General features: G+C 36.9%; 2 protein-coding genes and 1 pseudogene across 2 annotated transcripts; 1 reads left to right on the top strand and 2 right to left on the bottom strand.

The window, feature by feature from the left end:
- The first annotated feature begins 1,780 nt into the window (after positions 1 to 1,780).
- LOC142605796 (uncharacterized) lies at positions 1,781 to 2,284 on the top strand. The gene has a single exon (XM_075777233.1). It carries the CDS (start codon positions 1,781 to 1,783, stop codon positions 2,282 to 2,284), a length of 504 nt encoding a protein of 167 aa, XP_075633348.1.
- A 14,199-nt stretch (positions 2,285 to 16,483) lies between these two features.
- LOC142605795 (acyl-CoA-binding domain-containing protein 5-like) lies at positions 16,484 to 20,581 on the bottom strand (annotated as a pseudogene).
- Positions 20,582 to 20,772: 191 nt separating this feature from the next.
- LOC142605794 (uncharacterized) lies at positions 20,773 to 22,660 on the bottom strand. The gene is made up of 3 exons (XM_075777231.1): positions 22,298 to 22,660; positions 21,656 to 22,035; positions 20,773 to 20,929 (listed from the first exon to the last, which is right to left on the bottom strand). Exons 1-3 carry the CDS (start codon positions 22,658 to 22,660, stop codon positions 20,773 to 20,775), a joined length of 900 nt encoding a protein of 299 aa, XP_075633346.1.
- Positions 22,661 to 23,277: the final 617 nt, after the last annotated feature.

Genomic DNA, 23,277 nt, shown 5'->3' with positions numbered 1-23,277 from the left:
GAAAATGGTTGAGAAAGGGGTGGGGAAAGCACTGGGTGTGAGAAACAGGAGTGAAATGAGAGGTAAGAGACTAGAAAAGGGAGGGGACTAAGCGTGAGAGGTGCAAGGGTTATAGATTTGGGCTGTCAAGGCAGCGTTTGAAGTTTACCCTAATAGGAGTATAGGGAAACTCATCAACAAATAAATTGGGAGTCCAAATCCTTGCTCAGGACGTACCATTGGGTTTGGGTACCACGGCTACTATTTCAGTCCCTAAAAACAGAAAATCAATTCTATTTTAGTCCCTGCCGTCGACCCACTAACAGAAAACTCCTACGTTATAGACGAAATGCCCTGCTTACTAACATGGTGCTGACCTGGCCATTAAAATATTATTAAAAAAATTATTTGGCATTTTTTAAATGCCACATAATATTTAAATTAATAAAAACATTTCGTAAGCACATTTTTTTTTCGTAAGAACATTTCTTCTTTCCTAAAATAAGAACTTCATGTTCTTCCCCAGCCAAAAATAAGAACCCAAAAATTTTCTTAGCCAACAAACAAACAAAAAACCCAAAAAAAATCATAAATCTCAAAGCCTCCATTTTGTTAAACCCTGCAAAATCATCAAATCCCAAAGCCCCAAAGTACCAAATCAATCCAAAATACAACACAACCAACCTAACCAAAAAAAATCTCAATCCCAAAAAACACCATCTCAAGCAAGTTGAACCCAACAAACCTACCCTAAGTAAGTCTGAAACTCACACCAAGAACAAACCCAACCAACGATCACCAATCAGACCAACCAACCATTCAATCCAAAACTCACTTGAACAAATCAAACCACCAATCACCACCACTACTACCAATCAATCACCAAACCAACGATCCACCCCACCGATCAATCACCAAACCCACTAATTAGTTAATAAACCCATGCCAACAAAGTCACCAAAATCAAACAAGAGAGAGGAAGAGGTATTCAAGCAGAGAGAGAGAGAGAGAGAAAGAGAACTTCAGAGATTGAACAAAAAAAGATACAGCCACAAACAAGCCAATGATCTGGCCTAGTTGTTCGTGGAGGCACAAATTCCATTCAAGATCCATATTGTGAAGGATCACAATATGAAGGAAAGACTTTGTCTTGAAGTTGAGAGGCTTGGACTTAGCACCGTCGTTATGGGGAGCCGTGGCTTCAATGCTTCTCGCCAAAATAGCAAGTCATGGACTTGAATCTTAAAGGAAAGAAGAAAAAGAAAGATGCCAAACACAAAGACTAAGGGAGAGAGATAAGGTTTATTTATTAATTTATTTTTATTTTGATTTTACTTTTTTGGTTTATCTTAAAAGAATAAAGAAAATGAAATAGATACAAACACAAACACAGAAGCACCAACATAGAGTGAGAAGGAGTGTTAATTTAGTGTTTGTTTCTTATGAAAGTTCAAGAAAAATTAAAATAATTTCTATAATTTTTTTCTCAATCTTTAAAATAAAAGTTTTTTTTTTTTGAATTTTTTTCAATTTAAATTGAATTTTTTTATCAAAAATATTTTATTAATTAAAATGCTGACTTGTCATTTTCTAAAAGCCAAATCAAAATTTTTTAATATTATTTTATTAGCCACATCAACATCTAACTACCTATGCACTTCATCCACCACGTAGGAGTTTTCTGTCAGTAAGTTGACAGTAGGGACTAAAATAGAATTGATTTTCTGTTTTTAGGAAATGGAATAATAGCAAAATCAAAATAGGGACCAAAATGAGAATAGGCCCAAATGTAGGGACCCAAATGCAGGAGGCACGCTGGTCTGCTACGCAAGCTGGGTTCTACAAGATCAATTTCGACGGGTCATTGTTCACTTCTTTGGACAGAGCTAATGTAGGGGTCGTAATACGGGACTGCAATGGCTTGGTCATGGCATCCTTGTCTCAACCAATTCCTCTTCCACTCACTGTGATGGAGATAGAAACAATTGCAGCAGCAAGAGCCCTAGAATTTGCACTAGAACTGGGACTGAACTCGGTTATTTTGGAGGGTGACTGTGAAATACTCATGAAGTCATTGATGGAGGATTTGCTATCCTTAGCTTCATCTGGTCTTTTGATTCAAGATGTGAAAGTTATTGCTAAATCTTTTCAATGTATTAGGTTTTCTCAGGTTCGTAAGGAAGAAAATAAAGTAGCTCACAACCTAGCTAGGCATGCACGCCATGTCACTGGTTTTTCTATATGGATGGAAGATGTCCCATCACATACCTTAGTTGCTTATGAGGCAGATTTGCCTATTTCTTAATATACGTTTTAAAGTTTTCTTTCTCAAAAAAAAAAAAAAAACCTTTATTATAAGTTAGCAAAGGAACTAGCACAGGTAGTAACAAAATTTGATGTTCAGAGTACAACCCTACTTAGTTAGCCCATTCATCAAAGGGTTTCTCCAATCAAATATAATAGGTTCTAAAATAAGATTATTGTATATGATATTGTTAATCATGTAAACAATGCTTTCACATTAGATTCTACATTAGAGAAAAAATCCCCAATTGTGTGCTAGGACGAGACCATCTCTTAACGCCTAAAGCTTTACTAAAAAACTCTTCTTGAAAGGGTTGATGTTAATTCATATGATTGTTTATAAGAAAACTTTTTTTTTTGGGTTGGGTTATAGATTGAAATCAGTTAATTAATTCAATTACTCAAGTTGATTAATTATGTCAAATTACGTGCAAATCATAGAGGCACCAACAAATCATCAAATAAACTAAGTGCAACGGAAAAAAATAAGCACGGTGATTTATTAACGAATGGGAAAAACATCTTGCAAGGCAAAAACTATACTGGGTGATTATTAGGTCACCACTCTCAAGAATGCACTTGTTAGGATTAGTGCCCTTAAATCCTATTGTATGATGCTATGTATGATATTATGTATGACATTATGTATGACATTGTGTATGACTTAATATTGTATTTAATAAAGTTGTTTTATTATTATCTGAAATAATGGTAACATGAATATCGAGACATTATCAAATAGTTCATGAGATGCATTGTATGTGATTTATGTGATTTAGTAACAGAAGATGTAAATCACAAGTTCCTTGTAAACTCAAAATCTAGTTCGTAGTCGGTGATGAGATTGGGCATTTCATCTGCGAAGACTATAACGTATCAACTAAGATGATTTGTCTTGATCATGGAAATAGAGATTTCTAGTTTATATGTTGATATGTTTTAAAAGTTAAGACATGTTGAACTAGACTGCTGTGAGTTTTATTATTCTCCTAATGGCTGTCAATTGAATAATAAACTCACGACTTGTATTTGCATGAACTCTTAATCCTAAGAGAATAATGGACTTGATTATGAGGTGTAGGTTGCTTTGATATATCAGGAGTGAGATCTAGAGTAATGGTCAAAACCTCAGTATGTTGGGCAACCACATTTAGTGTTGATGGAACATATATTCTCAAGATGGAATTCATAGTCTCTTAACAGAGATACAAAATATTCCCTTGAGATAAGTTTAATGGGTTTGTTATTCAAAGAGTTAGGCCTAACCACTTTAGTAAGGAGTTACTAAAGTATATATTTATGGAATTGGATTTCATAAATATATAATGAATAACTTTAAATGATTAAACCGGGTACTCAAGGAATTAAGATGTAGTAATCTACAAAGTGACAGTCTTCTTTCATGACTTTGTATTACTACGAATTTTTAATAAAGGGGTTGCATGTACAATAAAGTCTTGGGATATAATTTATAGATAAGGCCTAGAGTGCAACTATATTTATATAGTGGTATTAAATATAGTTAATGGTAACTTTGGACTTGTCAAGAGTTGATTGAAAAGCCTAAGGCCCATTGGAGCTAGTGTCTTATTGGTCCCTTTTGGTCCCACTCCAAGCTACACACTTAAGCCCAATTGGAAAGGCCCAAAAGGCCAGCCCAATTAGATAATCGGTTAGACACAAAAGGAGAAACATACAGAATTTTTCTGTAGAGAGAGATTTGAAAGAACACTATTTTTGTGAAGTGTTGCATGTAAGTGTTAGACACTTTGACATTCTCCCTTTGGAATTGATTGAGAGACCACACATCTTGGGTGTTAGTGGAATTGGAGTGAAGATTGAAAGTGTTCCCAAGTGATTTTGATCTTCGGTTTTAAAATTCACCGCTCCAAGGTAGACTCTCTTGTTCTCAAATTCTGAAACTTACATAGTGCATGTTAACTTTTATGAATGAAGTAGATCCGTTATTTTTCCACTGCGTATATGCATATTTCCATCAAATGGTATCAGAGTGGTCTTCATTTCGTATCTATTTAACATGTTTATAGTTTCAGAATTATAGACAATAGTTTCATGTTGTTAGAAATTTGTTTTCTACATGATTGTTGAAATTATTGATTGATAAAAACTGATTTTGATGTTATGATGTTGTTTAATTTTTAGTTTAAGTATGTTAAACTAAACTTTAAGGCTATAGCATCAATGTAATTTAGTTTTGATATCAATTTATGTTCATTATGATCGTATGTTGGTTGTTTTGTACATGAAAACATAGAAAAACTGTCTTAGAAAAATTCTAAAAAATTCAAAATTCGCGACGCTCGATCGATCGAGGATCTGTCGAGCATCTATCCAGCTGACAGAAGATCTCTCGATCGATCGAGGATCCGTTGAGAATCGATCGAGCTTCGTAGAACTTTTTCTCGATCGATCGAGAATCTGTTGAGGATCGATCGAGCAACCAAAACTTTCCTCGATCGATCAAGGACTGTGGATTCAGAATTTTTCCTAAGTGTTTTTACATATATAAAGAGCAAGGCTATGTGTAATTAGTTCATGCATGTTTTAAATTTAAAAATCTTTATTTTAAAACATCTAGTGGGAGAGAGATACAAGGGTTGGATCTCACGGTTTATAGTAGTGTGATTAAGCACCTCGCCTTGGCGTATATGCCTTGCTCCCTTCGAAGGGTGTTTAATTCATGGTACTACAAGTTAAACTTCTTAATGATGAATAATATGTGTTTTTACATTAAGAATGACCACGCTACCGTGGAGTTACTTAATGACTCACATAGAATTCAGTCAATGGTCTACACTAGACTAAGTTTAATGTTAACCTCCCTTCGGAGCTATGTCATTATTACTTAGAGGCTAAAGGAAAAACGACATATTATTAGTGTTTGATAAGAGTTATCATGATGGCACTAATAAAGAGAATAGCTCTCAATCAATCATAGTGTTTATAATTTACTTGCTTCCAAGGAATTTTAAACATGGGATTGAGTTGTCGTTGCTTATATTATTTTATGGTTTTATTAAGGTTCCATACTATATGTTTATATGCTAAATTGATAATGTCCAGTTTACTTATTATATTCATGTTTATTATTTTCAGATTTGAACATGGCATCATTTAGCCCACTTGTTTCTATTCTTAATCAAAACAAACTGACTGGATCCAACTATGTTGACTGGAAAAGAAATTTGGACATTGTTTTAACTGCTGAAGAGCACAAATATGTGCTTACTCAACCATGTCCTAGCTTTCCTTCATTAGATGCTCCTTCTGAGGAAAAACAACGATATGATCATTGGCAGAAATCTAATGAAATGGTCAAGTGCTATATCCTAGCATCTATCTCAAATGTTCTACAGCATCAAATGCAGAATGTAGAACTAGCTTCAGACATTATGCATAGTCTGAAGGAGATGTTTGGTGAGCAAGGCCATTCAGCAAGGCGAAAAACCATGAGGCAAATTTATAATACCAAAATGGCTGAAGGTAGTTCAGTGAGAGAGCATTGTCTTACAATGATCTCTAATTTGAATACTTTAGAGGTTTTAGGTGCCGACATTGATGAAGAATCTCAAGTGGATATGATACTCCAGTTACTACTGGAATCATTCAAGGAATTCAGACTCAATTACAATATGAACAAAAAGATTTATTCTTTGTCTGAATTAATGAATGAGTTAGTGGCGGCGGAAGGCATCCTTGGTACTTCTAGTGTTGAAGCCAATGTGGGTGAAGCTTCTACTTCTCAACCTAAGTTGAAAGGCAAGGGTAAGAAAAAGAAGAATGACTTCACTAAGCAAGAAGGTAAGCAAATTGCTTTGGAAGTTGCCGACAAAGGAAAGAAGCTCAAAGGAAAGTGTTTCCATTGTGGTGAGAAAGGACATTGGAAGAGAAATTGTCCAAAGTTTAAGGCTGCCAAGAACAAGGGTATGAAAACTTCCTTTGTTCTTGGAATATGTTTGGTACAGAATCCCACGAATTCCTGGTGTGTCGATTCAGGTTATACTAATCATATCTGCAATTCTTCGCAAGGGTTTTAGGAGACCAGAAAACTGAGTGAAGGGGAATTGTTTCTTACTTTGGTTGATGGGAGCAGAATTCCGGTTGAAGTTGTTGGTGTTGTTAATTTGTGTTTTGAGTCTAGGGTTTTAGTATTGAAAGACTGTCTGTTTGTACCTAATGTTCTTAGGAATTTAATTTCTGCAACTTATTTGGGTAAACATGGATATTGTATTATCCTAAAAGACAATGTTGTAATAAAGAAGGATAAAATGTTTATCTATTCTGGAAATATTGTGGATGATCTTTATATTTTAACTCCTGATAAGCATGAATTACATAATTCTGAATTAGATGATAACTCTCATGTAAAATCATTAAAGAGAAAGTTTCCTTCTAGTGATGCATATCTTTGGCACTTGCGTTTAGGTCATATTAATTCAAATAGAATTTAAAGACTGATCAAGATGGACTCTTAGAGCCCATGGACTTTGATGAATTTCCAGTTTGTGAATCTTTTTTGGAAGGTAAAATGACCAAATGACCTTTTAATGCAAAAGGTAGAAGAGCCCAAGAATTGCTTGAATTAGTTCATAAAGATGTATGTGGTCCTATGTCAGCCCAAGCAAAAGGAGGTTATGAGTATTTCATCATTTTCACGGATGATTACTCAAGATATGGTTATGTGCACCTAATGAGACGGAAGTCCGAAACCTTTGAAAAGTTCAAAGAGTTTAGGGCTGAAGTTGAGAATCAATTGGGTAGACGCATAAAGGTCATTGGAAAACCCATGAGCCCCAAGGGAAAGGTGAAAAATACTTGGGCCGAGGAAGCCCAAGAAGTTAGTAAAAGCCCATGGGAAGTATAGAATTGAAAAAGGGCCAAGGATGCCCAAGAGAGCAAGTGGGCCAAGGACGCCAAAATGAAAGTAGGTGGGACAATGGGAGCCTGCAAGTAGCAAAGGGCCTAGTAAGATCATTGGGCCTTTGGAGAAAGAATAAACAGAAAATGTCTAAAGTGGCCCAGCAGGCGTGGGTCAAGTAGACCTCACAGCAGGCACAACAGAATTGTGTGGCAGGAAGTAAGTAACAGGGGCTGGGAACAAAGGCTTGGAATGGCCCACAATCGGGCAAGGCCCAGCCCTTAGAAGATGCAAGCCATAAATAAGGAGTCAGGCGAAGCAGCCCATGCCAAAAGAAGCCAAAAAAATAAGCAACAAACTGGGCAGTTTGACGATCAGACCGCAGTAGACAGATGAGTAGCAGGCATAATTTGAATAAGCATGGAGGCAAGACACGCGCAAGGCCCAGGCACCACCAGCCTGTACCCAGCCAATACAGGAAATGGTAAGGTCATGGGTCAAAGGTAAGGGGGTATGGTCTGGCGGTGGGGACAGGGAAAAACCCATTTTTTTGTGTTTCCTGCTCAAGCCTTTTGGAAGCAATGTCCTGCTGGGAAGGCATTCGACCCAAAAGAGGCAAAGCTAAGTGGGAACCACTAGGTGCATGCCGTGAAAGATAGAGTGAGGGAAAGTCTTCACACCATGACAGGTAAGAATGCCACAAGGAGCAAATAAAACTGAAAAAAGCCTTCTCTGACTGAGGCGGAGTGGCATTGGCTGGGTGACTGACCAGTTAGTAATGGTCGGCAAAGGAACCCATGCCAGACAAAAATGGTTAAGGGCTAAAATGGTAAAGAGCCAAGCATGGCTAGCCCTATATAAGAAGCCCTATAGTGCACGACTGGGAGGATGGCAACTTCTGGGAGAAAGTGGCTAGAATCACGAAAACAGGAGAACCAGAAAACAAAGAAAGAAAAGGATTAAAAGAAACAGAAGGAGAGAGAAGTAAGAAACTGAGCGAATAGAGTGATTGGCATGCACCAAATGGGTTAATCTTCCTCTCCCCTTCCAACCTATGCTCTCTAGTAACAAAAGGGAGAAACTTCATTCAACCCAAGTCACTTAGGCCTGTTTCTTCAAAGCAGCTAATTTCTGCTTTAGAGAAATTAGTCGTGTTAGAGGAGTGGTTCCCCTTCCTAACGCAAACTCCATGGAATAGCTTGTCATGGCAGGCTAACATTTGTTTTCTTTAATACGTTCCTTACTCTCCATCTAACACTCATTATTTTGATACCATAATGTAAAATGGCCACCATTCATTAAGGCCCACTGACTATTTTGCTTAAATTCCTATTATTCTTATTATATCTACCAGCTGTAGTTAACGTGATAGTTTTGCCTACCGTAAAGACCTGACTACCAAAGGGCATTGTTTGTGCACAAGCCGGATCAGGAAGGTTTACTCTCAGACTGGTCCCAACTCCTCAGTCCAGAAGAAAACTTTGGGCCTAGTGTAGCAGCAGGCGACCCAGCCCAACACTTACAAAAAAGGCCCACACAGATGGAACATATATTCTCAAGATGGAATTCATAATCTCTTAACGGAGATACAAAATATTCCCTTAAGATAAGTTTAATAAGTTTATTATTTAGAGAGTTAGGCCTAACCACTTTAGGAAGGAGTTACTATAGTATATATTTATAGAATTGGATTTCATAAATATATAATAAATAACTTTAAATTATTAAATCGGGTACTCAAGAAATTAAGATGTAGTAATCTACAAAGTGACAGTCTTTTTTCATGACTTTGTATTACTGCGAATATTTAATGAAGGGGTTGCATGTACAATAAAGTCTTGGGATATAATTTATAGATAAGGCCTAGAGTGCAACTATATTTATATAGTAGTATTAAACATAGTTAATGGTAACTTTGGACTTGTCAAGAGTTGACAGAAAAGCCCAAGGCCCATTAGAGCTAGTGTCTTATTGGTCCCTTTTGGTTCCACTCCAAGCCACACACTTAAGCCCAATTGGAAAGGCCCAAAAGGCCAGCCCAATTAGATAATCAGTTAGACACAAAAGGAGAAACATACAGAATTTTTCTGTAGAGAGAGAATTGAAAAACACGATTGTGAAGTGGTGCAAAAAGTGTTTGACACTTTTTGACATCTCCCTTTGGAACTGATTGAGAGACCACACATCTTGGGCGTTAATGGAATTTGAGTGAAGATTGAAAGTGTTCCTAAGTGATTTTGATCTTCGGTTTTGAAATTCACCTCTCTAAGGTACACTCTGTTGTTCTCAAATTCTGAAACTTACATAGTGCATGTTAACTTTTATGAATGAAGTAGATCCGTTATTTTTCCGCTGCATATATGCATATTTCCATCAGCACTAACCAAGAAAAAGCAATTACAAATATAAGGAATCTTAACACTACCCTGAACTATCCCATAATATTAACCTATAGTTGAACATTTACTCTAATCCCCAATTGAACTTGATCTTGTAGAGATTTCTTCCTTTGCACGGATCCTAGTAAGTGTCTAACTTCCATCAACTGATTGATTGTTGTTGGATGCAAATTTCTTCACTGCAATGCACGTTGAAGATTTGGAAGCACTTGGTTACAAAACCCTAAGGCGTACAAAACCATAGTAAGTTTTGAAAGAGTGTATGAGTTCTCCAATTGAGTCTCTATGTCTATGATGACTTTAAAATAAAGCTTTTATATGGTTTAGAGGTTTAGAGAATGAAACCCTAGCAATCCAAATCATCATGGGCAGAAATTCAGGTATGAGAATTCTGAAATCGCAAAGCTCGATAGATCAAAAGGTGTCAATTTTATGTCAAGAATCCTTCATTAAGTCTCGATAGATGCTAGTGTCGAGTTTCACTGAATTAACTTTTCTCCACTTGTTTCTTTGGTTCAATCATCATGACTTTAATGATACAACTTGTAAAGTAAACTTCACATACTTCTTAATACATTAAACCTAATTTAGATTTACTCAATTACGAGTAAAGTGAATTTTTTCCTTTTAGAACTATAATATATTAGAAATAAAGATTAAAAAATATATATAATAAAGAAAAAAAAAGGTTTAACAATTAAGAAAACTGACTTTACTTTATGAGTTTTGATATTTCTGTCAAAAAAATATGAAATTCTTTAAAAAGAACAAAGAGAGGAAAGGAGTGTGAAAAAAGAATTTGAGCTTTCCATCTAACTCGCGGGTACCCTTTATTACAATAAATAAAGGCGTAAATGCACTTTTAGTCCCTACATTTTGGCTTTTTTTCATTTTAGTCCTTACATTTTAATTTTACCATTTTTAATCCCTAAATCAATTAACGTGTTCCATTTTGGTCCTTTCCATTAACCCACTAACAAATATTACTTAGGTGGCAAACTGAGTGCATTGCTGGCACATTAAATGCTGGCGTGGCCAATTAAAAAATAATAAAAAATTTTAATTAGCATTTAAAAAATTCCATGTCAACTTCTAAATATAAAAAAATTTATTAATCAGTTTTAACGAAATTAAAAAAGAAAAAAAATTAAAAATAATAAAATACATCCATTCAGATCTAATTCACTTTGAACATGAACACACAAGAACACAATCACATATTTAAATATCAACACAAGAACATAAAGCACAAAACCATAACCAAACACAAAAAACACAAACTCAAATTTAAACATTAACACATGATCACAAACACAAAGAACACAATAACAGCAGATCTAAAAAATTTCTTTTCACAAACCCATATTATCCCTTTTCAAATTTATCAAAAGTCCAAAAGAAATACTACAGACTCAACCTAGATAAAGAGAGAGTGAGATGAGAAAGTGAGGAGAGAGAGGGGTTTCGAATCTACCTAGAAACCCACATGATGGCGCCGGCGCCAGCTTCTTGCCACCTCACCATTCTCCTCAACCTCACCCTCACACTCACACCCACCCTCACTACCAACACCAGCAAATGATTCTCGGCAATAGCAGTGGCGGCGACGACAACCATGAAGTCGAAGTCGAAGTCGAGTTTGAGTTTGAGTTTCAAATCTGAGAAAACACAGAACTCAATAAAAAAAAAATAATAAAAAAAAAAAAAAAACAATGTCGTTCGCACCAGGGAAACCTGAAAACCCTAGCCCGAAAAAACAACCACCAAGCTGGTCAGACTTGTGGCTCAAAAACACTAAGCCACTCAAGCATGTTATCTTCACCATGCAACTCCAATCTCTCTCTTCTCCTATCACTCCCACCACTAAAAACAACAACAAAAAAAAAAAAACACTAAATCTCCCAAAATCCCCAAAACCCAAATCCCCATTTCCAATTTCCCTAAATTCCCAAACCCTAATTTCAATTACCCGAAATCCGAGTCTGACCCGACCCGGAAACTCTCTGACCAAACCCTGCTCCAACTTCTCTCCAAACTCCCAAATTCCAATCACAACTCGATCTCCCTTGTTTGCAAGCGCTGGCTTACCCTCCAAGGCCGTTTAGTTCGAACTTTAAAGCTCTTATCTTGGCACTTTCTCGAATCGGGTCGATTGGTTTTTCAGTTCCCAAATCTGACCTATGTGGATTTGATATCTGGGTGTTTCTCTCCTCAAAATTCTGGGATTTTGTTGACGAATAGGGTGTTTTCGATGCATTTGGGATCTAGGTTTTCAACGAAATGGAATGAGCTTTGTGAGGATAGTTTGTTTCCTGTGGAGGATAGATTGTTTGTGATCTTGTGTTAATGTTTAAAATTGAGTTTGTGTTTTTATGCTTGGTTCTGGGTTTGATATTTATGTTTTTGTGTTGATGTTTAAATATGTGATTGTGTTCTTGTATGTTCTTGTTCAAAGTGAATTAGATTTGAATTGATATATTTTATTGTTTTTAATTTTCTTTTTTCTTTTTTTTAATTTCGTTAAAATTGATTAATAAATTTTTTTTATATTTAGAAGCTGACATGGCATTTTTTTTTTTAATGCTAATTAAAAATTTTTATTATTTTTTAATTGGCCACATCAGCATTTAATGTGCCAACAATGCACTCAGTTTGCCACCTAAGCAATTTCCGTTAGTGGGCTAACAAAAATTACCAAAATGGAACGCGTTAATTGATTTAGGGACTAAAAGTGGTAAAATTAAAATGTAGGGACTAAAATGGAAAAAAGTCAAAATGTAGGGACTAAAAGTGCATTTACGCCATAAATAAAAAAGAAAAAAAAAGGAGGTGGTCCCTCATGTAATATACAATTTCCAAAATGATTTTTTCTTCTTGGAATAAACTTAATTGTATGGTACATATTGAACGAATCATTGTACTTTCAAAGTTTCAAGTTTCAACTGCAAATAGGACTTTGAAAATTTGACAACCTTGGAAAGTTTTACGCTGTGCTTTCTCAATAAGGTTTATTTGATAAGAGATTTCTGGTAACATTGTTGTTATTTTATGGAAATATATATGGATGAAAAAGTGTGTAAAAAAACGTGTAATGTTGTTTAAACACTAAATACTATTGTTTAAACCACAGTACCAAACACCCCCTAGATTTGGCTACTAACTTACTAGACATGGTTTGCCTTTGCCATATAATATTATGCCCCACTTCAATTGTATGGTGCACCTTACAATTTTTTTGAAACAAATCTCATTTTCTGCTTCCTCTTGTACGAGTAATACTTAGGTACTCCTAGAGCACGGAGAATGATGCTCCTTTCTTCATATTCATGGTGAGGTCCACTCATTAAATTCATGGTAGAGTCCACCATGAATGTGAATGGAGAGAGTACCATTTATCCATACTCTAGGAATAACTAAGAATTTTCCCCTCCTATACTATATATGAGATTTGATTTTATAGGTTTTTTTTTTCTTTTAAAAAAAATTCCGAATTAAACTAGCTAAAACGTAAGTTTTTAGTTAGGCAGTATTTTGTTTTTTTTTTTGTTTTTTTTTTTTTGGCAGTAAAAGGAATACGAAAAATATTTGACACTATGGGAAGTGTTTGGATTGGCCGGAAAATTTAGTTAAACGGAAAATGATTTCCGCTGACTATAAAATAACAACCCCTAAAGTGTAAAATAGTTTACACTTCTATTCAAACCACTTACACCCATTTTCAACCTACGAGAGAGAGAGAGAGAGAGAGAGAGAGAGAGAGAGAGAGAGAGAGAGAGAGAGAGAGAGAGAGAGAGAGAGAGAGAGAGAGAGATTACTTGTGGCTCCACCAAAGGTTCATGCCTCCTCTCACCGGACCATCATCGTTGTTGCTCACCATTGCTCCATTGTGACTCACCCACGAACTTATCGGACCATCCTGACCCACCCACAAACGAATCAATTGAACCATTGTGCCCACCAACCCATTAACAACAACCACCGTGACTAGATTAGACCACCTCTACCTCAACGAGCCCTTTAGATCTTGCCACCAATCTTATCACCGTTGCCTCTCTCAAGCTCGCCGTCGCTGCTTCTTTCTTTCTCAAATCTCGCAACCGCTACCTCAACCCTCTCTCTCTCTCTCTCTCTCTCTCTCTCTCTCTCTCTAGTGTTGGGTTTGTGGAATTGAGATTTTCATTTTTTTTTTTTGTTTCTTTGGGTTTATATATTGGGATTTTTATTATAATATGTGTTTGGAAGCTAAAAAAATGTGAGAAATGGGCAAAAAATGTGTTTTCTAAAGCATTTTTAAGAACAAAAACAAACACAAGAAAATATTTTCCAACAAATTTTTTGAAATGCAACCAAATACCTAAAAAAATTTTCCTTTCCTGACAAACATTTTTAGTTGAAATTATTTTACACTCCGAAACCATTTTCCTTAATACTGTATATATTTCTTAATATTATTATCGAATCCAGAGAAAAAATATGAGGAAAGTTTTTCAGAAATTGAAGTGACAAAATAGAGCTTTTAGCGTATTTACATCCCTATAGCTGCTTCAATATTTCGACAAATATATATCTAAAGGCTAAAAGAGCTCACCCATCCATCTCACTATTTTGTCACACTGCACAATTTTAAAATTTGAGAGGACCCTCGCCACAGAATAATAAATAAAAAGGAATCTCCACTTTTCTTTCTCTATCTTCACTCCCTCTCTGCCTCTCTCTCTCTCTTTACTCACGCTAAAATCCAAGACATCAAAATCTCAAGGAAGGAACAATCTCAAGCAGACTTATGAGAGATTAGAGGTATACCCAACGCTTTCCACTAAGCATTGGGTGCTGGAGTAGCATCCACGGACATCATTGTTGGGCCTTTTGCGGTGACTGTAACAACGGCGGCTTGGAGTAGTGCTTCATGAATGGTTTTGTCTTGACTGTGGGCTTATGAAGGTGAAGGTGTTTGAGCTGTTTAATTTGTGTCTGTGTTTTGGGTTTTGATTTTGGGGGGATTTTATTTTGTGCGTTTTGCTTTGCGGCTTTATGTGTGTCTCTGTGGCTGATGTAGTGTTTGGGTTTGACATTTGATGTTACGGAGTTGGAGATGGGATCAATGAAGTTGAAGTTGGTTGTTCTGTGGCTGTGCGTTTGTGTAGATTAAGTGTTTGATGTTTGGATGGAGCTGGTAGTAATGTTTTGTGGCGGAGGAGATCACTTCTTGGCCGTTGATGACATTCATCACTCTAGTCTTTCTTTATAATAGCCTCAGTTCTCGCCGTTCTGCAGTTAGGAGATCTCTCTCAATCCCTCTTTGCGTAACTCTTCCTTTGTATATGTGATTTTGAAACAAGATGAGAGACTTTCAGAGAAAGTAAGAGGAAGCTGCTGGAAGCGTGAGAATTGAGAAAGGGGCAGAAAGAAACAAAAAAGTAGAGCTGTAGTGTGGCCAAAATGGCCATTTACCACATTTTTTCAAAATTTTTAGCCAAAAAACACTTTCGAAAATAAATGGGGATCTACCACTTTTTCCAGTACTCGAGCTTGGTGAGCTCGAGTACCGAATTTTCTAGTTCCACCGTGGCATGCCAGCGTGACATTTCGGATTTAAAAAATGAGCTTAGTGTTCAAGTTTCATAAACTCGAGTATCGTATAGTGTGGTACCTGAGTTCACTAAACTCGGGTACCAATCTGGGTTGACCGCGATTTATTGAGTGCATCATGCCATTTGATACTCGAGCTTTCTGGACTCGGGTACTGTTAACACAGTACCCGAGTCCATGAAACTAGAATATCAATCTGGGTTGGCCGCAATTTATTGAGTGTATCATGCCATTTGATACTCGAGCTTCCTGGACTCGGGTACTGTTAACACAGTACCCGAGTCCATGAAACTCGAGTATCAATCTGTGTTGGCCTCAATTTCTGGATTGTTTTAATCATGCACCTCGAATCTTTACGTCCATTTGCATGAAGTTCTCGCTTATTACACACTCTTAAAATCCATTTGATTTTTAGTGAACATTTTTTAGTGCTCTTTATTTAGGAAAGAGTTAATGAGGTGCTGTCATCTCCAAGCTCTTGGGTTTGTATGGGAAGATATCACATAATGGAGAGTGGAGAAGTGTAGGGGAAAATCTCTCCAAGCTGTGGTGTGTAAGCTAGCTTTAGGATCAATCTATGATATTTGGCATCGGAGAAATGCAATTATCCTTGAAAAGGGCATTTTGAAATATGAAGGCTCTCTCTTGAACTGAGTCATTGCAATACTTGGAGTTTGAGCTTGAAGATTTTGCAGTGCATTTCTTAAATGGGATTTGCTTAGATTTTGGTTGCTAGTAGGGTGGTTTTACAAAGGCTACCTCTTCCTTATGTGTGTTTTTTGTCCTTTACTGTGACATGCAATTGTATAGCTGCTCTTTACTAGGACTAGGAGTTCTTTTGGTCTATGAGTTGAAATAGTAACTATACATTGCTTTTTAGTTTTTAGTAGTTTATAAATATATTTCTCATTCATCTTTAAAAAAAAGCATTGAAAGGAACATCTAGAATGCAAAAAGCGATTTCAAAGATAAAACTAACATATGCATGGCTGATCTACATCAAGATTATCACATATCTTGCAATCTTCTTTGTCACACAATTCCTTTTGCCTAAAATGATGTGAATATAAAAATCCATGTAAGAAAAATCACCTGTCATGGAATATAATTGAAGTAAGAAGTGAAAGGATTCTGTTGTTTTTAAATGACCAAAACAAGGAGAATGAATAAAAATTGGTTCTTGTACAAGTCAACTATCTTCTTGGTATGCAGAACAAAAGATTATATAAATATTACTAGCAAACCTTTTGGATACTCTATTTTGTGATAATAATAAGGTTCTTATACAAGTCAACTATCTTCTTGGTCTGTAGAAAAGTCAGGCTCTTCTGGCTTAAACAACAGGCATTTTGTATTCTTCCTCATTATGAAATTGCTTGTGAAGTGAAACATTGCCAGGAACAGAATTTGGATCAACAATTGACTCTGACAAAGATTTTCTTCTAGAACCATGTTATTCAATGGCCGATGCTAGATTTTGTCGAGCAACAGCAGAGTTCTTGTGACTTTTCCAGTGGTAGATCTTTGTCCCTTGGATGATTCACTCTTTTCCATTAGCAGGACCTCAACCTGCAACAAAACAACAAATGGTTAGAAAATAAAAGAAGTCAATGATCGAATGCAAGTCAACAAATGTGCAAATACATGATTTCTATATCCAACTTGATTTGACGGCTCCTTTTTGGATCCCCCAAAGGCAACAAGAAAATCCTTTTCCTTGTGCTGTACAAGAACTAGGCTGAAACCCTAAGAATACAACAATCTTTAGACAAATAATTTCATCTTGCCAAGAAGAATGCTACTAAGACTACACACATCATCTCAAATTGATATCAGATAACAAATATCATAGCAATTATGGACTAATTACATCGGCTCAGGCAACCCATAAGCTCAAATGTCATCTTTATGCAGTATTCCCATAAGCTCAATAGCGAAAGTGAAAGCCATACAAAGGCTATGCACAATTTGAGATGGCATCAGCTTACCACAAGGGTGTGGCATCAATATGGACTGCCCGACGTAAAGCTTAAAGCCAGAATATTAGCTTTTAGTTCCAAGGTTAAACTAACAACTAAAATGGATGATAAGTTTTGACTAATTTGAGAAAGTAATCAAAGAACCAACAGATAAATCCAAGCCTTCAAGGATAAAATAGAAAGCTCATGGATTTATGGCCATTAAAAAGTGTATTACTTTTATAGAGATATCAACAAAAAAAAAAAATTTGATGCATAATTTTGGCACATCATATGGCATGAGGTAGCATTAAAAAGATTTGCGATACTTGATAATGCAGAGAACAAAATCTATATGACTCACCTTGTTGGTGGTGATGGAAGATGGCAGTGATGCAACAGCCACAAACCACTCAACCTTTAAAACATCAAAGACCACATGTCCTGGAATAATTAGAAATAAAAAGTTCATAAATGAATGTTAAAAAAAAATTAGTGACACTAGAAAATTGCTCAAAGCTGCACTGCATTTGATCCACATCAGAACTTAACTCCCAGGCCAGTGAGATATTGAAGATCTTAACATGAGGATAGAGGACTTAGTTATGAAGGTGAAAACAACATCAATAGCAGCTAGACAAGGTCTGAATGTACACAAATTTTACAAATATAAACTTCTTCAAATCATGGGAATCAAAGGAGTTGAAAGCCAGGCCTTTCAATCTTCCTCTCTTTTCTCTTTCTTTTTTCCTAATTCATCAAATGCTTTCTCAGAACCAAAATCAGGTTGATTTTGATAGCCTTCCTACATTATAGTATAGGTGGCAACTTATATGGTTGAAATCGTCACCATGCTCCAGAGTTTAGAACCATTGCGACTCTGTGTATTAAACCCAAGAAAAGAATAAGAAACACTGAAACATATGGCAGGAACATCCTAAAGTAGATAGGTCTGGATTGTCTATCCAAGAGTGAATGATGTGAAAGCAAGGATATCGGAGGCATGAAGACCCTCGAAGATCTATTAGGGGGGAACAAAAGGAGGAGCAAAAGCTACTTCTTGCATCAAACCTAACATAATACTATAATGAGCAACAAGTTCAATCAATTCGTGGTTGCAACATGAGAGAAAGGTCCACATGCTTTTTAAGTGACCAAATGAGAGAAAAGGGTCAAAATATTCTAACAATGCTTCTACGCTCGTAAGGCATACGTTGTTTCCTGCTTCCACCCCCCGCTATATACCATTTAGTTCCACACAGGACTCCACAGGAACCAGCTCTTAGCGATGGATGGAAATCATGTATCTTTATTCTTGACCATACCATCTGAGAAAGAAGATCTAATTATCAAAATGTCAAATCTAAAGTATTTTTTAGCTTGATTCTATGAGAGATGAAATTACTCGCTCACATAATCCATTAAAAAAAAAAAAACAGATGAGGAGATGTTCCACATACCGTTTCAAAGTCAAAAGAGTACAAGTCATTCAAAGTCTTGGACTTCGATGCTCCTCCAAATAAAAAAAGAGTTTTATCATCATAAAGAGTTGCCACATCGTTAGATCTTGGAGATGGCCCTGTTCCTCTGTATGTACAATTGAAAAGAATAAGAAAAACCCTTCGCTCCTAAATCAAGGGATATGACAACAAGAAGTGCAACCAGAATTCTCCATGACAAAGGTGACAAGTACTAAACTTGAAGCTTGTGTACAAAATAGTATCAACAAATTTCACAAAGTACACTAGAACCTACTCACGTGTAATGAAGAGGAAGCCATGTCAAAGATTTCAAATCAAACATGTGCAGATCATTTAGTTTCCTCTTTTTAGCATCTTCACCCCCAAATAGGAGTAAAACAGAGCTTGCCCTTACCACAGTATGACCACTACGAGCAACCTGCAATACATAAATTTGGTATCTTAAAGGAAAGAAATGTAATATCATTTTTCCACCTCAGTAAGGTATATAACAGAACAGTAATCCAAGACATGGACTACCTGCACGAATTGCTTCAAAAACACCCCTCAGCAAAATTTGCATAATAACAAAAGCTACTGACAGGTTCTTTTCTCACATTTCATGCTTGCCAATTATCATGTTTGTTGGAGATTGATAGCCGTCTTGTCCACATAGCAATCCAAATTAGCATTCTAATTTTAATTCATTATTAAAAAATAAAAAAATTATATGGATCATGTGGGTAGAAACATCTAATTCTTGTGATATTTGGCACACATGATAAGCATGGGAGGGGTTTCTTTTCCAATAATGACCTTGCCAAATTGTAACTTCCAAAAGAAGAAACTGTGGGTGGTTTTTTTTTTCTTTTTCTTTGGAGGGGGGGGGGGGGTAGTGGTGTTAAGTAAAGCTACTTCTACAACACAGCTAATCTAAATGTGTGAAGCCACATGATATATTGGTATGTCACCCTTTGCTTCTATAAGTGACCAGCACTCCGTTTCAGTGTTAAATGCCCACACTACAAAATCCAAAATCATGTGATTAGGCATCATTTGGAAAAATATAGTAAATGAAATATGACTAAACAAAATCAAAATCAAAGCATACACACAGGAATACCCAACCTGGACCTCTGTCACTGCTAGGGTTAGTCTTTCCTCCAATCAGAAGAACCTTTTTTCCCCCAAGAAACCTAGTCAAGGAAGGCAACAAAAAGAACTGTCAACACTTGAGCAATTTAAGGTTTTTCCAACCTACATGACCTGGGACAATATGATTAATCGGCCAACTAACACTAGGGGATAGTCCGAGTATTATATGCATTATGCTTGATTCAGGGGAGGACAAAGAAGTGCACACAAATCTCAACTAACATACATACAAGGGAGTGGCATTAAAAAACTTCTGCATGGTGCAAACCATGGTGCACACCAACCTTTTGCACCCACAAAATAACAATTGTTCTTACTTCTTTGCTTGAGCAGTGGGTGTTCATAGATCCTCAGAAATAGAACCCTAAATTTTCTTATCCATTACATACAATATCCCAATATTGAAAATTCTCAAATAAAAAACAATTCAACTACAAAACAAAGCAAAACAAAATAGTAGTTGAGACATATAATAATACCAGACTATGGCCCTTGCAAGCAGGAATCTTTAGTGGCAGACTACTTGGTGACAAGTAAATCTTTGATGATGTTGTTGACTAGGTAAATCTATCAAAATTAAGCACCTGAAAATACACGTGAAAAATAATAACATGTATATCATGCATTTATGGTATGAAACTAAATTAAAAATCTAATTTAATCAATTACTTTGATGTTAAACGTAAATAATCTGGTGTCCTCCCCCCCACCCCCCTCTCCTTTTTTTTGAACAACTTAAATCTATTGGTGCTGCCACTTTGAATGTAAAGTTTTTAAGGAAAAAGGAACGTTCCCTACCTGTACATCATCCAACAATCCATGCCCAGATTCACCACTAACCAGTATCAAACTTAGCATACCTAGTCCGCGAGACCACCACTCATCGGGGCCTCGTTTCGCTTAGGGCATGTTCTTCGGTTATGCCCTTCTTGGTCACACAACCTGCATTGCACCTTCCTCCCCCCCTCCTTCCATGGTGTGGTTCTAGGCCGTTTCCCGCCCTCGTCCATCTCATTCCTAATTCGTGTTGAGACAGGGCGACCTTTCTCTCAGATCAATTGGGGGTTAGGGAGGACCTTTCGAGTTTCTTTAGGATCCGACCATGATAATCTATCTTTCAACGCAGGGAAAACGGGAGCATAGCTCCGGAACAGTGCGTCCACGCTATAGCATAGGTCAATGTACTGTTCTGCATCATGTCGATACCTAATACATATTGCAATGACTTGTGAACATGGTATCTTATCCAATTTCCATTTCTAACATGTGCAAGTTCTTTGCAGCAAATTAACTCCATGTGTGTGATCCCCATGTCCAGCAGTCCCTGGATTATGCGGTGTATCTACTTGATATGATTGTTGTTGCGCGCTCAATCTCGTCACCCTGTGATGCTCTGCCTTCTCCTTATTTCTCATGAAGATATCCAAGGCATATTTACACCATTTTTTTCCTAAATTCAACTACTCTATGCTCTTATTGCGACGATCATCGAAATAAGCATTCAATTTGAACCATGTGTATTTCACCATTGCTGTAATGGGCAGGCTACGAGCACCCTTTAAAACACAATTGAAGCACTCGGAGACATTTGTAGTCATCGCCCCATAACAGTAACCCTTGTCAAAAGTTAGAGCCCATTTCTCTTTCGGCACATCCTTTAGATATTGATGCACATCCCGGTTCACATTCTCAATTAAATTGAACGTGGAATTGAACTTTCGCTCCTAGGTAGCACTTGCTGCCCTCCATACTAGATTCTTTAAAGTTTCATTGTTCCATCTAGTGTTCACGTTACTGCATAGATGACGAAGGCAGTAACGATGTTCTGTCATGGGAGGCTGCAAAAAGTCTCAATTAGTGTCTCTGAAGATAGCTTGTATCCCAAGGTGTCTGTCAGATATGACACACAGGTGTCTCCGGTCAGTAATATACCTTCTTATACAAGCCAAGAACCAACCCCAAGTCTCTGTGCTCTCGCTCTCGACAACGGCGAAGGCAAGTGGATAAATCTTATTATTAGCATCTGTCGCCATTGTAATCATCAATTTCCCTTTATATTTTCCATAGAGGTGGATTGCATCAATACTAATCACAGGCCTACAGTTCTTGAACCCAATAATACATGGACGAAACGCCCAAAATACGGACTTGAATGTACAGGTTCCCGGTTCATAATTATCGTTCACTAATAACTTATACTTTGTACCCGGACTTGCATCCTTAAGTCCTGCCAAAAAACGCAACAACTTTGCATAAGACTCCTTAAAATCCCCGTATATAGCTGCAACGGCCTTTTGTTTGGCATCCCAAACCTTGTATGTGAACCATAATGATTACGTTAGAAATGAATAGAAGTTAAATAATTATAGTTTAAGAAAAAAAATCAAGACTTGTAAGGCTATAAGATGAAGATAATATTCTTTCTCTTTATTCCTTTTTCTTTTCTTTTTTTTCAATTTCATTTTTCATAACATTAGGTATTCGTGGGTTTTGGGAAAAAATATCATGCTTATACTTCCATGAAGACTGATGTCTCTACATTGTATTGAAAAAAGAATGCAAGTTAAAGAATACCTTGTAGTGAGATATTTCGTGTTTTAAGTCTGCCAAAGCAACGTGGAGAAAGTTCTTTATCTTATACGCGGGGTCTTCTCGTATATAGCTCTCAAGTACGTACGCTAGGAACACCGAATCAATCATCCGACCATCATGAGCATTCTGAATTTTGTCGCACGTGTGGGGACCCTTGCATTTTGCAATCTTCCAGACATTGTCTCCCTTGCAACAGATTGCATGGACTGACCATGGACAAGAATCATCCTCACAACTCACCAAAAGCCTCTCTGAGTCTGAATGCTCAGTTTTGAACCTAAAATTCTCTCGCAGTGCGTACCATGTCAACGCATGTCGCACTGCAAATTTAGTCGCGAATACCATTCCTTTCATTGGCTACTCCCTAGGCGTCCAACTTGATACTTCCGCTTGCATAACCGGTGATGGATCAAACATATTATCCCAAGTGTTTTTGGTGAACCATTTCGGCGTAGGATCGGGACCAGGGCATGTGTCTCTATTCTCTTCTACAACCACATCCTCGATATGATCAACATCCTCGTGTTCACCCATGGTATCTAGGTCCTCCTCGAAGTCATCCCTAGTAATATCAATATGGGTTGCATCGTCACCAAGTCCGTGATCATCTTCATTTTTAGATGTGCCCCCATGCAGCTCATCATGAGATAAATGCTCTCTTGCATGCACTTCCTGGGGCCCTTGCTCCTCCTCAATGTGTGAAGCATGGGGAAATGTTTGCCACAGTTCAGTACCATACCCATCTCCTGTATTTTCTGCACACCCTTGATAAGACTGTAATGGTATTAAGTCAATGTGCTCATCTACAGTTCCATCCAAAACAGTATGTTGTGAACCCTCTCCAGCCTCTACTATGGTGGGCTCAACAGTGACATAGAGATCCAAACCAACAAATCCTTTCACCACCATTTGCTCAACAATTTTCCACATCATCTTCACTTGGGCGGCACTCGATAACTGTA

This window comes from Castanea sativa, chromosome 8 (assembly GCF_040712315.1).
Source record: "Castanea sativa cultivar Marrone di Chiusa Pesio chromosome 8, ASM4071231v1".
In the NCBI taxonomy this organism is placed as follows: domain Eukaryota; kingdom Viridiplantae; phylum Streptophyta; class Magnoliopsida; order Fagales; family Fagaceae; genus Castanea; species Castanea sativa.
Note: the sequence above shows the minus strand (reverse complement) of the source record. Positions and strands in the feature narration are given on the sequence as shown.

Excerpts from the sequence above, each read along its gene's own strand:
- LOC142605796 (XM_075777233.1), top strand. The coding sequence starts at position 1,781 with ATGCAGGAGGCACGCTGGTCTGCTACGCAAGCTGGGTTCTACAAGATC.
- LOC142605794 (XM_075777231.1), bottom strand. The coding sequence starts at position 22,660 with ATGGTATTCGCGACTAAATTTGCAGTGCGACATGCGTTGACATGGTAC. Across the intron at positions 22,036-22,297 it reads ACGAAATATCTCACTACAAG|GTTTGGGATGCCAAACAAAA; the intron begins GTATTCTTTAAC and ends TTCACATACAAG. Across the intron at positions 20,930-21,655 it reads TTCTTGGCTTGTATAAGAAG|GTATCGACATGATGCAGAAC; the intron begins GTATATTACTGA and ends AATATGTATTAG.